Source organism: Bemisia tabaci, chromosome 9 (assembly GCF_918797505.1).
Source record: "Bemisia tabaci chromosome 9, PGI_BMITA_v3".
Classification (NCBI taxonomy): Eukaryota; Metazoa; Arthropoda; class Insecta; order Hemiptera; family Aleyrodidae; genus Bemisia; species Bemisia tabaci.
Window position 1 is genome coordinate 20,102,588 of NC_092801.1, and position 13,115 is coordinate 20,115,702.

General features: G+C 33.8%; 1 protein-coding gene across 28 annotated transcripts in view; it reads right to left on the reverse strand.

Moving 5' to 3' along the window:
* bt (projectin protein bent) overlaps positions 1-13,115 on the reverse strand; it is a 256,610-nt gene that overhangs the window by 84,437 nt on the left and 159,058 nt on the right. For 17 of the 28 annotated variants that reach the window (XM_072304609.1, XM_019048127.2, XM_019048132.2 and 14 more), the window contains 3 exons: positions 11,456-11,551; positions 8,360-8,548; positions 1,880-1,933 (listed from right to left, as the gene is read on the reverse strand). In XM_072304609.1, coding sequence (XP_072160710.1) covers positions 1,880-1,933; positions 8,360-8,548; positions 11,456-11,551 — 339 coding nt within the window. Of the gene's footprint in view, positions 1-1,879; positions 1,934-4,859; positions 4,899-6,783; positions 6,829-8,359; positions 8,549-11,455; positions 11,552-13,115 lie in introns of all 28 variants that reach the window. The other 11 variants (XM_019048130.2, XM_019048128.2, XM_019048145.2 and 8 more) reach the window with 4 other exon arrangements.

The window sequence follows — 13,115 nt, forward strand, 5'->3', positions numbered from 1 at the left end:
AAATAGGATTTGCAATGAATGCTGAATTGTTGCATACTGTTTTGTAAAACTATGGGCTTACAATCAATAGATAGTGCATTGGCTTCGGAAAGTACAAAAAGAAAAAGTCTGAAAAAACGCCAAAATTAATCATTGATTGATATTTCTGTTGAATCATCATTGCAGCCTTGTACTGGAAGCTAGTTATGGGTTTACAAGTTGATAAAGAATTGAAATGTTTATATTTCTTGCTCCATAATACAACAAATGAAAATTAAAGAGTTTGATCCAATACACTTTGTACCTATGATTTCTTTTGTCCAGTTAAGATTTGATGACTGTAGAGTCCACGCTAAATAGGTTTATGCACTTGTAGACTAGGACAGACGATCTGCCATCTCGATTCTTGCATTTTCTTTCAATGCTAAACTGGCTTCACACAATCTTCTGTCTCACTCTAAAAGTGCGTAAACTTATTTGGTGTGAACTCTAAAATGTTGCGCCAGAACACTCTTACATTCCAAATCCTATGAATAGATAAGAACTTTACAGTTGAAAGAATATGAGACAAGACAACTCCAACTCAGCGATCCTTTTTTGAAAATTCCAAGTGTTAAATTAAAGTGATATGGTAAAAGTATTTACTCTTCATCGTACAAAAATATTTGAATTACAAGTCTCAATTTGCTATGTCATAGAGGTGTTGATAGGATTCTAATTTTAAATGTATTCGAAGAGTGATATATCTTCTACATCTGAGGTTTTGCATGCAAAATGGCTGACATTGAGAGTTTTCTTTACTATTAAAACCTGCCAAAGTGATTAATACCTTGCTTGTTGTAAAAGTCTCTCTGTCTTAATTAAAAAGACGGTAGACAGTCAAGAAGAAAAATAATTTAGGTTCTTCCGACATAATTTACTGATTAATATAGACAAAAAAGGAGGACTAAGTTGTTATGAGTTGTTTTAGGAGGAAAATTAAATTGTTAAAAGAGGGTGAGTAGTAAAAAAGGTAAAGGGATACAAGACAGTCAATCGAAGGATAGAGAAGAACACTTTCTCCTCTGATAGAAAACAGTGCTGTGAATGAAGAGAGGACACACGATAGATGGAAACTGAAAAATAAAAAGGTTGTGATTAATCGTTTCTTTAGGGAGTTGGCAGCAAAACAAAATGAAATTAATTCCAAACGTCAGTTTGAGGTGCGTCAAAGTTTGTAAGTGCTGTACCTTCTGAAAAACCCAAAGTTAACTTCAAATAATTTCTTCGTTAAATTGTAATTTTTAGAATATTGGCCAGCAGGGTAGCATTATTTGTACAAAATTCGAGAAAATGGAAAAAGGTACATTTATTCACGTTTTAGTGCTACAGTTTACATACTTTTTCTCTTCTGCCAACTTGGATTGACCAACAGAAAAAATACTTATGGTGAGAAGGAAGAGGACCGTAGGGAGACAGGGAAAAAAAAACATTTATCAGAATTTTCATGGAGTGAATATCTGTGTAATAAGGGAATCAAAATGCTAAAAATTCAGTGGAAAATAATGACTGTACACGATTGATAAAAATTCACGGTGTCAAAAAACAAATGCCGAGTTCGATCATGATGAACAAAGAAATTAATAAAAGGAAAAGAGTTAATATAGGTGCGTTTGTCGAACCGTGAGTCTGCATTAATTTTGGTGACTCTTTTTACAAACTGAATGTATACACAATTTAATGGTTAAAGAACTGGATTTCACTTGAAGTTAATACAGAATTTGAGGATACATAAACCATACTTTGCCAGAACTTGACAGGGATAGTGCATTTTTGAATAGTGCATAATTAAATAGGGAATTATTTAAATATCAATATCAATCTTGGGCAGGGACATTCAAGAAATAAGATCCATTCTCACCGGTTTTATATTGTGCCTAAATACCAATCCTTTCAAATTAAATTTGCCTCGTCCCTGATGATTTGAAGAAAACAAAAAAAAACAGAATGTCAAAAATCAATTATTAAAAATTTTCAGAAGATTGATAAAGGAGGTGTACAAAAAGTAGATCACAAATGGAGTCCTGGAAGTAAAGGAAACTCAAACCGAGATAAAAAGGTTAAAATGAATCATGACGTCAAGATTGCTTTGAATAATTCATCGCAAAATAAATTTCTGGAGAGGAAGTTGGGTTTTGGTGAGGGGATCTCTGTCTTTGATTCTGGAAAATTCGAAAGAAAACATGGTTCTTTGATCTTTGTATTGTCAACCCTGTTAAAACAGCGGGAGGTTGACAATTAACTTCCATCCACAATTTATCCAGCGACCCAGATCAACCGATTTGAAAAAATAAAAATAAAGAAGAAAAAAAGGAAGAAATATATGCAAGGCTTATATTGAAAGTGAAGCCTTACTGCTTCCCAAACTCAGGTCCTTAGGGTACGTCAAATATTAGCATAAAAGTTGGTTTTCTCAGAGTGAAGTTAAATCGTTGTTCCTTATTATGCACATATGGTCTTGTAAGATAATGTCTTTTAAATGGTTTTCCAAGGTACAGCAAAGATGGGATGAAGCAATGCATCAAAACAGCCGAAGGCATGGAAAAAGTAATGATGGAAAGTTCAAGTATGAAAAGTTTTATGTAAAGTTTGAAACTGCGAAATAAAGAATTGCCAATGTTCCGTGTTCCAACACTTACCAAAGAAGTTGAGAATTTCTTACTGAAAATTAAACTCTTTTTAAAAGGCAAATTACTGATAATTTTTCTGAATATTGATTAAAATAGAGGAAAAGAAAATCTAAACTGAATTTGTTCCATTAACTTCCGTTCGTGACTTTTCCTTCAATTCTTGAAATTTTCCATTACTAAAAGTTTCCATGCTGCTTGGATACAGGTAACTCAGCAGTTATAGAGAGAAGAAAATAATTAAGTTCACGGCATCATTCAGAATCAGTTCATATGAAAAATGAGAAGAGAGTTCAGAATAGAGAGAAAGGAAAGAGAATAGTAAGGTGAATGATAAGCTAGAAAAAAGCAAATTGTAATAAATTCATTATTCGATTTTAATAACAAGCAAAGAGATGAAGAGCAGTGAGGAAATTCTTTCCAGGTGATGTGAGAGGATCAGTATCACAAGAACAAGTAAGTTTTTAAGTTCTGATTGGTTGAGAAAAAGCGTTGAAATTTTCCTTTGATGATAGACTTAGGACTTAGAGGTTAAATATACTGCATTAAGCGTACTGAACCAAGTTAAGCATTATCCAAATTTCATTAAACAATTCATTTTTTGATGGCGGAACAGTTTTACAGATTATTCAGAAAATTTCCTTCACGTTATGGAGGAAATCCCTGAAATTTTCAGAAAGATCTGCACTACCGTTTTTTGTATAGAAATAAATATGGAGTCTGATGGAATTAGGCAATAGCTGATGTGACTTGGTTCCTTCATGCTTAATTACGTTTAAATATGGTACAGCTAAATTTTTTTTTAATTGAAAATTTTTGGACCAAAACTTAAAAATTCATGGAAATATTGATTATATAGAGGAGAAATAACAAACGTGATAAAATGTTCTTAAAATTGTATAGTTGCTGCTACAAAAATTGGATACAGCAAGATGTCCTTCAGATTTATTCTAAAAAATAAAAGTGGAAAAGAACAACTGAAACATGATATATTTTGTAGGTTTCAGTCAAAAATAAAACAAAAAAAATTTACTGTTTGAAAAACTCCTTAATGAGAAGTTGTATTCTGAACAGAAGTCCTTTAAATTGTCAGTGTTTGGAAATGTATACTTGTAAAACTAGAATTCATCGCAAAATCGTCCTCAGTTTCATCTAATCTATTGAAATTTTCTGTGGAATAAACTTTTGCTCTTTGTGATACTGAGTGTAAAGCAAGAAGACTGTAAAATAAAAATAATGAGAGACAAAAATGTTGTCATTCCGTGTAAAAGTGGCTTAAGTACAGGAAACGTACCCGATAATCAAACTGATAACATTTCCAGTTTCTTTAAATTTGTTATTATCAGAGGATACTCGACAAATTTTAAACCGACGTTTTAAAATAGGAATCAATAATGACGTAATAATAATAATGATTTTTATTAGCTGTCAGGCGCTGAAAATATTTCCAGCAGTTTAAAAAAAAAAAAAAAAGAGAGGCTTCACACTTGTACTTTACCCGACTTAGAACGCCGATAATATGCTACTTAAATTCATTTTATTTTTAGGAAAATTCTGAGAAGAATGTGCATGATTGACCATTGTTTCCGACTTGTTGAGAAAACTCCGTTTGGTTTCATTGATTCCTAGGAATAAAACACGCTCTGGGAATGATTTAGTTACTCACTAGTGCGCTTTTCTTACTCAATAATTTCTGCATACCTACAAATTTTCTCCAGCAATGTTTGAGAACTTTTAAACCAGTCAGCACGAATACAAAATTCCTATACAGTCACACAAATCATGGGACACATTTGTCATGTAGCCATTACACGAATGTATTTCCATGTTTATACCTCTTTATACCTCTGTAGCTATATGTTGAATGTATTGAGCTGACGTTGGAATGAGCCTTACTGTTTTCTGCTGAGTTAACATAAATTTACTGACCCTTCAAAATACACTTCACGAAATAAACCCATTACCTGGTGATTTGTTAGTGGGCTCTATTAGGAAACCGTTCAAAAGAAAAGTGAAAGCCACTTACACACAACATGACTTTTATTCATCCAAAGATGATGATTGGAGGAAAGAAGATAAATGCATAGAATGCAAAAAAATGTCGAAGAAAAGGGAGAGAGAAGCAATTGGACACTGCTGAAAAGAAGAAAAATACAGAGCAAACTTATTTAAGGCACAGCCTCTTTAGCTGGGGATCTCCAATACAAATCTCACCTTCACATCAAATACCTCCCCTGGCCGCAACTTTCCAACCTAAACAAAAAATATTGTCAGAGGCTGAATTAATCTTCAGAGCCAGGCCCCTCGGTAGCAGAAATTTGAGATAGAAAGGAAATAAACAGGGACACAGTAGAGGTCAAATCGACGACACAGTTGAACATGAACGTGCAACGTTCCGACTTCACAGTTTGCGCATACGGTTTAGTCCATACAGCTGCGTTCAGGATTTAGAAAACTTTTCATGGTCCAACTTTCATCGCTTTATTTATTGTCAATTTTGGGGAAAAAATAGATTAACTCAAAGTAAAAAATGCAGTATAACCTCGGTTATCCAAGCTAAATGGGGGGGGGGGGGGGATGAATCAAATATGAAAATCTTAGGAACGAATCTTAGATTTTTTTTTTTTTAAAAAAAAAAAAAAAAAAATCTAAGACTTTTTCTTAAATGTTTGTTTTCTGAAGAGTGAATTGTATCACCTACGCCACGACACTAGGGCTTCCTCCCTTCTCCTTATTTTCTTTTGAGTAAAGTGCTTTTTGACCTGAGTAAACACTTTCGTTTCTGTCTGTGCTGGAACTTTTACTGATGGTCTTCCGCAGGAGCCAGCTCAAGTACGAGAGACCTCAGATACAGGACGCTCAGATAACCAACGTCCTATTGTAGCAATTTAGATGTCAAGTATTTAAAAATTTTACTCATTAGGAATATCAGAAAAACCCCGTTGTTTTAACAATTGAAGGGATACATTAATCACTACAATTCCTGAGAAGAATTTTTTATTTCACAAAATATTTAAGGTATTTTTCATCCTGAAGATGAGCACATTTTCTGGTATGCTTAAGACCAAGATTAATGTGAAATTCTGGTGATTTTTTTTTTAAATTTATTTACAGAGAGAAAAAAAAACCCAATTATTTATGAAACTTTATTTCAACGCAAAAATCTGAAGATTTGATCTTCAATAATAATCCAGGTCATATAAATTATTTGTATTTAACACTAAATATTATTTGGACTGGCAATGTTCCGTTGACATTGATATCTTCTAAATATTTTTCCTGCACCCTGTGATGCGATTTCAGTTAAACCATGAAAATTAGATTAAAAAAATTAAAATAAATAGAATAACTTGACGCCACATCTTGTGGTCATGATTAAGTAGATTAAATAGATTTACTTTCGAACGCACTGTATTCTTGAGGCGTCGACCAGTATTTCTTCCACAGCAACATCATATTAAAGCCTAACTGCTAAAATCAAGATTCGTATGCTTTCCCGTGAGCTGCTCCATTTTAGAATAATTGCAAAGCTCGATTTCAAGATATGAATGGCCTTAGTACCGTTTTTTGAAAAAGATTCAAAAAAGAAAATATTAATCAGAGGAAACTCCTACCTTCAAGTTTACGATCTTACTTCCATCCATTTAGGGCAGACACATTTTAGAACCAGGTAATGAACATGGCAGGACAGAGGCATACATGGAATAAATTTTATAAGTGTCTGCTCTGTTATTCCTCATTTCTTTGCATCATCTCACATACAGTCACATCATTTAAGTGCTACAATCTTAAGAAGCTTACATTCAAAATCGTCCAAAGTTTTCAATTGGCTTATTCACGAAGATATATTTTGGACTTACTTTTAAGTAAAACAGTATTTAAATAGAAATTTCTTTGGAGGAGATAAAAAATTACTCCTTTTGGAACGCATTGAGCTGCTGGCAGTGGAAGAAACACTGGATCACTAGTGCAAAACAAAACAAAAGAAAAGGCTCGGCTAGAATATACAAGTCAGGCTCAGTCGCGCGAAAAAAAACCGAAAAAAAAATTAATAAAAATTTAGTTGAAAAAATAATTAGGTGATTGATAAATGAATTGCTCATGACCAATTTATTTTGTTCCTTCTGTATTATTTTACCTTTTTCTCTTCAAGTACTTCACCCGGACGTAGCTTTCTGTTTTCCTAAAAATACACAAAATTGAAAGGGTAAATGAGGGGAGAACAAGGTAAATATAAATCTTGCATTTTGTGAAACATGGAACCGTAGTTTTCAGGAAATGGATTAAAAATTTTAAAAAAAGCACGATAGCTTCTGGTTGACACGAGAAGAGGAATACGATATCCTTGGTGATACGATAGAGAGGAGGATAATGAAGGGGAATGAACTGATGATACTTGGGGAAAGGGGAGTTTAAGAGTGTCTTCAAGCATGTTACAACAAATGCTTGAATGATTAGAAATGAAAAAAGAAATTTAATGAAGATAAAAAGCAAGTTTTTCATCCGTTTCTTGCTTTCTTTAGCTTTGTATTAAGATTAAAATTTAGAGATTGGTTTAAAATAAAAAATAAAAAATGCTGTTTATGGTGACAAAACCATGAAAGGTGTGGTCCATATTGGTACTAAAACAAAACCCACCTAAACTGCAGTCAGAGTTTGAAGAAATCATAAGATTTGTACCGGAAACAAGGCTTGAAAAAACAGAAGCCCATCACCGTATCACCATCAAAACCATTCGCACAGTTTTCATTTGCTCTTGGACTACTAACAAAATATCAAGATACTGTGCAGCTGTTAGCTAATCATAAGAAAGCAATGATGCATTTACTGGAAATTAAAGGCAAAGAAACAGACCCAGTTTATCAGCTATTGGCTGACAGTTTCTAAAGACGAGTCGTTGAGTAGACAGTTTTTTCTATACACAAAATTTAAGAGCTGAAGATATGACCAAATATTTGCGATTGATCAGCTAAAAAGTTATGGCTAAAAATAAATAAAAATATACATTGTATATAGAGAAGAAAAATGCTGGAAGTGCATACTTTTCAATTTTATTCCTTTTAAATCATTAACACAGTAGTTTTTGAAACACTCCTCTCAAATCTAAATTTAAACAAATCTTCTGTAAGTAGAAAAAATGCTAGGCATTTCGTTTTATCCTAACCGATGAAAGTTCAATAGAACATGTCTCTCTGTCTGAAAATAGTTTTAATTAAGAAGAACAAACTTTACAACTTTACATTTACTTTTAGGTTTTTCATGAAATGAAAACTACGGTGTCATGATAAATTCATTTCATGACAGGAATGATGATAAATTAATTTTTCCAGCTTTAAATTTAAAATATCAGGACGCAAAATTATTTTTACCATCAGTGAAAAGTACACACTCTCCAGATACTGAGACAATAAGAAAATGTACAACTAGGATATAAAGTGATGAAGAGAGGGAAATTTCTTCTTCATCAAAGGACGAGAAGTACATGCGCGATAGTACGGCTTGAAATTTTAGCATAAAACCGTACTAAACTACTTTACCTCTAATTAAAAGCATAAACCACTACGTAAGCTTGGAATTTCTACCCTAAGATGATACAATGAAAGCCCAATGTCAACATCAACTTTTATCCTAAAATAAGCTTTGTTCTGGTGTTCTAGAATGAGTAACAATGATCTAAATACAGGGAGTAACATCAAGTAGGAGAACACTCTTACCTCGTCACTGATAATCAAACTTGGGCGGCGACCCTTTGCATCATCTGCGGGCGGAATGAGTGATCCTCTACGACTTGACTGACCAGAACCTGGCGCCAGAGAACCTTTACGACTGTCAACTGGAGTTCTTTCCCTAATGACCTCGATTTTAGGTGCGTCCGGAGCTTTGATTTCTGGGAGTTTTCCAGTCTAAAAAAAAAAATTGGCAAAAATGGTAACTACACGCATCACAATTTTAAATTTCTTTTGAGGATGAGAAATGAAAAGAAGGTAGGAGACAGGATACAGTAAATAGTTTTCGATGATCGATACATCCAGCAGCCTATTCTACAAAATACAACGTGAATGCATTGAATACTTAGGAATGAGTACAAATCAGATTTTCAGAGCTATCAATGGATAGAATGTGAATTAGATTGTGATTAAGAACGATTTCTAAAATAAATACCCCCATATTTTGCTGCCACTCAGAACTATAAATGGATGAATTAAGTGCGAAACCACTTATCTTCATTACAGTGTTTCAAAATCTCCGCTCCTATCTTGTGTTGACAAAGAAAAACAAGCCAACTTTACAGCTTGAAATGTATACAGAATATTCTGATTACAGAGGGGAAAATTCGAGGGACTTTAAAAAAATTACGTTGGCTGGGATTCAAAGAAAAAATTAAATACGACAGGAAGTCTGCAAAGTTGCAAACGAAACTTACGTGGTTTTGCACTTTAGCTATCAATATGTGAAATATTTCTATAAGTGAATCTTCCCCAGTTAAATTGTACATTTCGAGAACCTCAAGGGAAGAAGTGTTTTAGGGAATAAAAATAAACCTCTTGATTGATCAAGTGAGAAAATGAAATAGGCTTGGCCCTATTTGTCTGCTGGGGTGAAGTTATGTGATAGGGGCAGACTCATCAATTTAAAAAAAAAAAACAGAGAAAAAAGCGAAGAATAGAAAGACATAATATGCGATTCTGAAAATAAACTGATGCACCTGAGAAGAAAAAAAAATAGTTTGTTGATTTACCAAACATTTGGTGAAAAAATCTTAATGGAGAAACACTGAGTAAGTAAAATAGAGAAAGGAAGAGTAACAAGTTGATCTTCACTGATGAGTTCGCTAGCATTATTTCCGCATGTTATTCTTAAATCGAAGGGTATATCAATGGCCAAAAGACAGAACCAAGTGTCTTTAACCAACTTTTCAAGATTGGGAGAAATTATTCGATGATTTGGCATCACTGAGAGTTGAAAATGCAACTTTTGAAGGACAGAGAGAGAGGGAGACGAAAAGACAATTAACTAAAAAAAAATGTTCAGTGTCCTTTCTAATTTCTTTCATTGATGAAAATGCCTTGTTTCCTCAAAATCAGAACTTGGAGGTTTCACAGTTCAGACAACTTTAACTTCAAAATAAGGCAAGCCTCTGTAATACATTCAAAATTCTACCAATACCAAGTGAAAAAACTGACAAATAAAACAGACGACACGAGAGTCATAATACAGCTAACTAAACAGACTAGCAAGCTCATTACATACTGACTACCGCAAGATTAGATGAAGAAAGTTTAGCATAACATGAACTGCGAGAGTGATCGACGAAATTTGTATTGCATTAACTTGCTGAAATAACTTATCGACCCTTGCCAGTCTTCTCCAAATCCAACTGGACACGAAAGACCACTTCTTTCATAAATAAAACACACTCATCTTGAGATAGACATTTCTTTGTCAGAGAAATATTTTATTCACTTTAAACTCCTTTATTCCTCTAAAAATTTTGAAGGCTGACTTTGTAATGGGCAACTGGATAAGGCCTGAACTGGAAGAAAACACAACATGTTTCCTCTTCATAGTCTAGCATAGAAAACAATTCAAACAACAGGAAGTTTGGAAACCAATTCCTGTGCGAGATATTAGCAGGAATTTTTAACACAGATCAAATGGAAGTCAGATCATACAAATGAAGTCATTTGTATTTTTACCATTAAAGCAATGATAATTGTAAACACCTATGTCTTGTTTGGGTCTTGATTTCCAGACTTGCCATTGTAAGATTCAATTTCCTCATGAAATCTTGAAGAGCAAACATGTTACATGGTGCTTTAACTCATACATTATCTATTGGCCAACTGGATTGAGGAGGTGTGAGCTGTAAAGTGTAGGGGACATTATACTGCACTAGTTTTTATGGATACTGAATTTTGTAAAACTTTAATGAATTTTCATTTTTCTTGAATATCACACAGACAAAATTTCCTTGAAAAAATTGGATGGGAGGGACAGGAAAAAATTGAAAAGCCAAAAATAATTTAAAGCAGTTGGTAATCTGGTTAGTTTTTTCATTATCTACTTTTTAAGAACATAAAGGCTCTTTCAAATGAGCTAAATCAAAGGATCAAAGGAGGCACATTTTGTGTACCAACTGTAGATTTCACTTGCACTTTGTATCTGTAGAAAATCGTTTGGCTATCTTCCTTCCTTGTATATCTTTCCTTGTATATCCTTCCTTGTATATCTTTCCGTATATTTTTAGTTACTTTAATGGTAAAGGAAATTGCGCTTAAAATTTCATTCTGCGCTGGTGGCACTTTCCATTATTTGAACCTATTTTTATTTTATTTTAAGCAGGCATCCTGTCCACAACATTCTTTCAATAAAAAATCATATTCACCACTGCACTAGATTTTTTCTGTTTCAATGAGACATATCATTGGATGAGCCTACCTGTGCCTTTCATAATGTTCCTCCGCCTTCATTCTTTAAAATAAATAATTATGCCTCATAGTATTCCTCCGCCTTGGCCCTTTTACCATTGTTTCTAAAATTTTGAGTGGGAAAATCCGTCTACTCAAAATTCTGGTAGACATGAATATGTAAAAACTTTCGCTTTTAAACTTCTGGAGCAGGACTTGGTATTATTCAGAGGCCCTACTCTATGCTCTTTCCTTATCCTAAAGCATTCAATCACAGAGTTGATTAAATTTAGAAAATAGAGAAGAAGAAGAAGAAGAAGCAAAGTACTAAATTTGAGGACGGCACAATGAAGATTTGGCAGCGGACAAGAGGACAGACGCTGGCGAACACCCGCTTCTTACCTTCCAGCTAAACGTATTGTCTGACTCATCGAAAGTATCTTCTTCCTCTTCGGAGCTCCCGTCTGATCTACTACTAGCTGTTTCCTCATCGTCAACCTAAGTGTTCAAAATCAGTGATCATAGCTCCTCGTGTAATACACTCATCTGCGTTCGCAACTAATCTTCAAAATTCGCCAGAATGAAAACTTCGGAAATGAAAGGACGCAAATTTCTCTTTATCAATGAGACACCATTATTACTTTCTTATTTTGGGTAAACATATATAGTGCCTGAGAAGTTGTAAGAGAGAGTTGAATTGATGGCCAATACCTTTGTTCTTAAAAATATTGCAGTATTTCTTTGCTAGTAAGTGACATTATTTTTTCAGTGAATAGTGGGAAAGAATTAAGAGAGAGTGCTCTCAGTGCATATTAAAAAAAAAAAACAATAATAGATTCAGGATAAGATGACCTCTTTTCAATCACAATATTTTAAATAGTGAAGTTCTCCTATCTTTCCAAAAGTTTTTTTTCTACTTATAGGAGGGTAGAATAAAAGTTCAAGACAAATTATTCAGTTCATACATTTTTTGGTGTCTTGTTTAAAAACAATTTCGAATTTTGAAGGACTACGAGGTAAAATTTTCCGGTTGAAATCATTAAAATTCTTAGGGACTATTCAGGGAACTAAAAATTCCATCACCTTGGAGTTCAAAGTAAATGATTAGGATAAATTAACTTTAAATAGGTTTAATTTTGTAGTGGTTACGAAAAGATCAAAAAGCTTAAAAGATAAGAATATGTATTCATAAAACTTATCAAAACTTTTTTTCGAATATTGAATTCCTTCCATTCTAACATATTCCGAGTCATTATTGTATTTAACAATTCTTCATAGGATTATTGATGGATATACGGATCCTTCATAGGTGTGGAAAGTTCGATCAGCGATTAAGAATTACCTCTTGTCAAATGCGATGGAAAGAACTAAATCAGAAATGTAGTTCTCACTGAGCATATAGGCTGAATCACTTAATGACACAAGGCGGCAGTAGCAAACTTAACCAAACAGGCACTATATAATCACTGATTCACCATATTTTTTTCCAACATTTTACCTTAAATAATCCAGCACAAAGGGATAACAATCACGGATTTTCCGAATTCACATTTCCATTCAAAATCACGTACGGAGGTGATGACAGACCACACAAAACCCAAACCAAACTGGGTTAATTAGATTCAACTCTGGGGAAAACGCCAAATATGTTTTTAATTTTATGATAACTGCCAAACCCTGCAATTCATTATAATCTACCATGGAAACAAGGGACGATTTGGCAAGGAACCTCCCGGATCTAATGGGAAGCTCCGACCGATGCTCTCAGGTAATTGAGCGATCCTTGCCAAAATCCTCTGGCCAGCTAGCAAGTTCTTTGCTCATTATTTAGCAGTTCTTTTAATTGACGCTTCAATTATTACGTCGCTGACAATAACGATGACTTTATTTATCACTCCCCTCGTTAAAGTTACTTCGGTAGAAATCCACCCACTGCGATGCAAATTTTATCAGTATGAATCTTGCAGGCATTGTTGCCATGCCATTTAGCTGAAATTCTGCTGAGTTTTTCTACGTAACTTTCACAGTACTTTAGGTATTACAGAACGTACTTAGTCTTTAG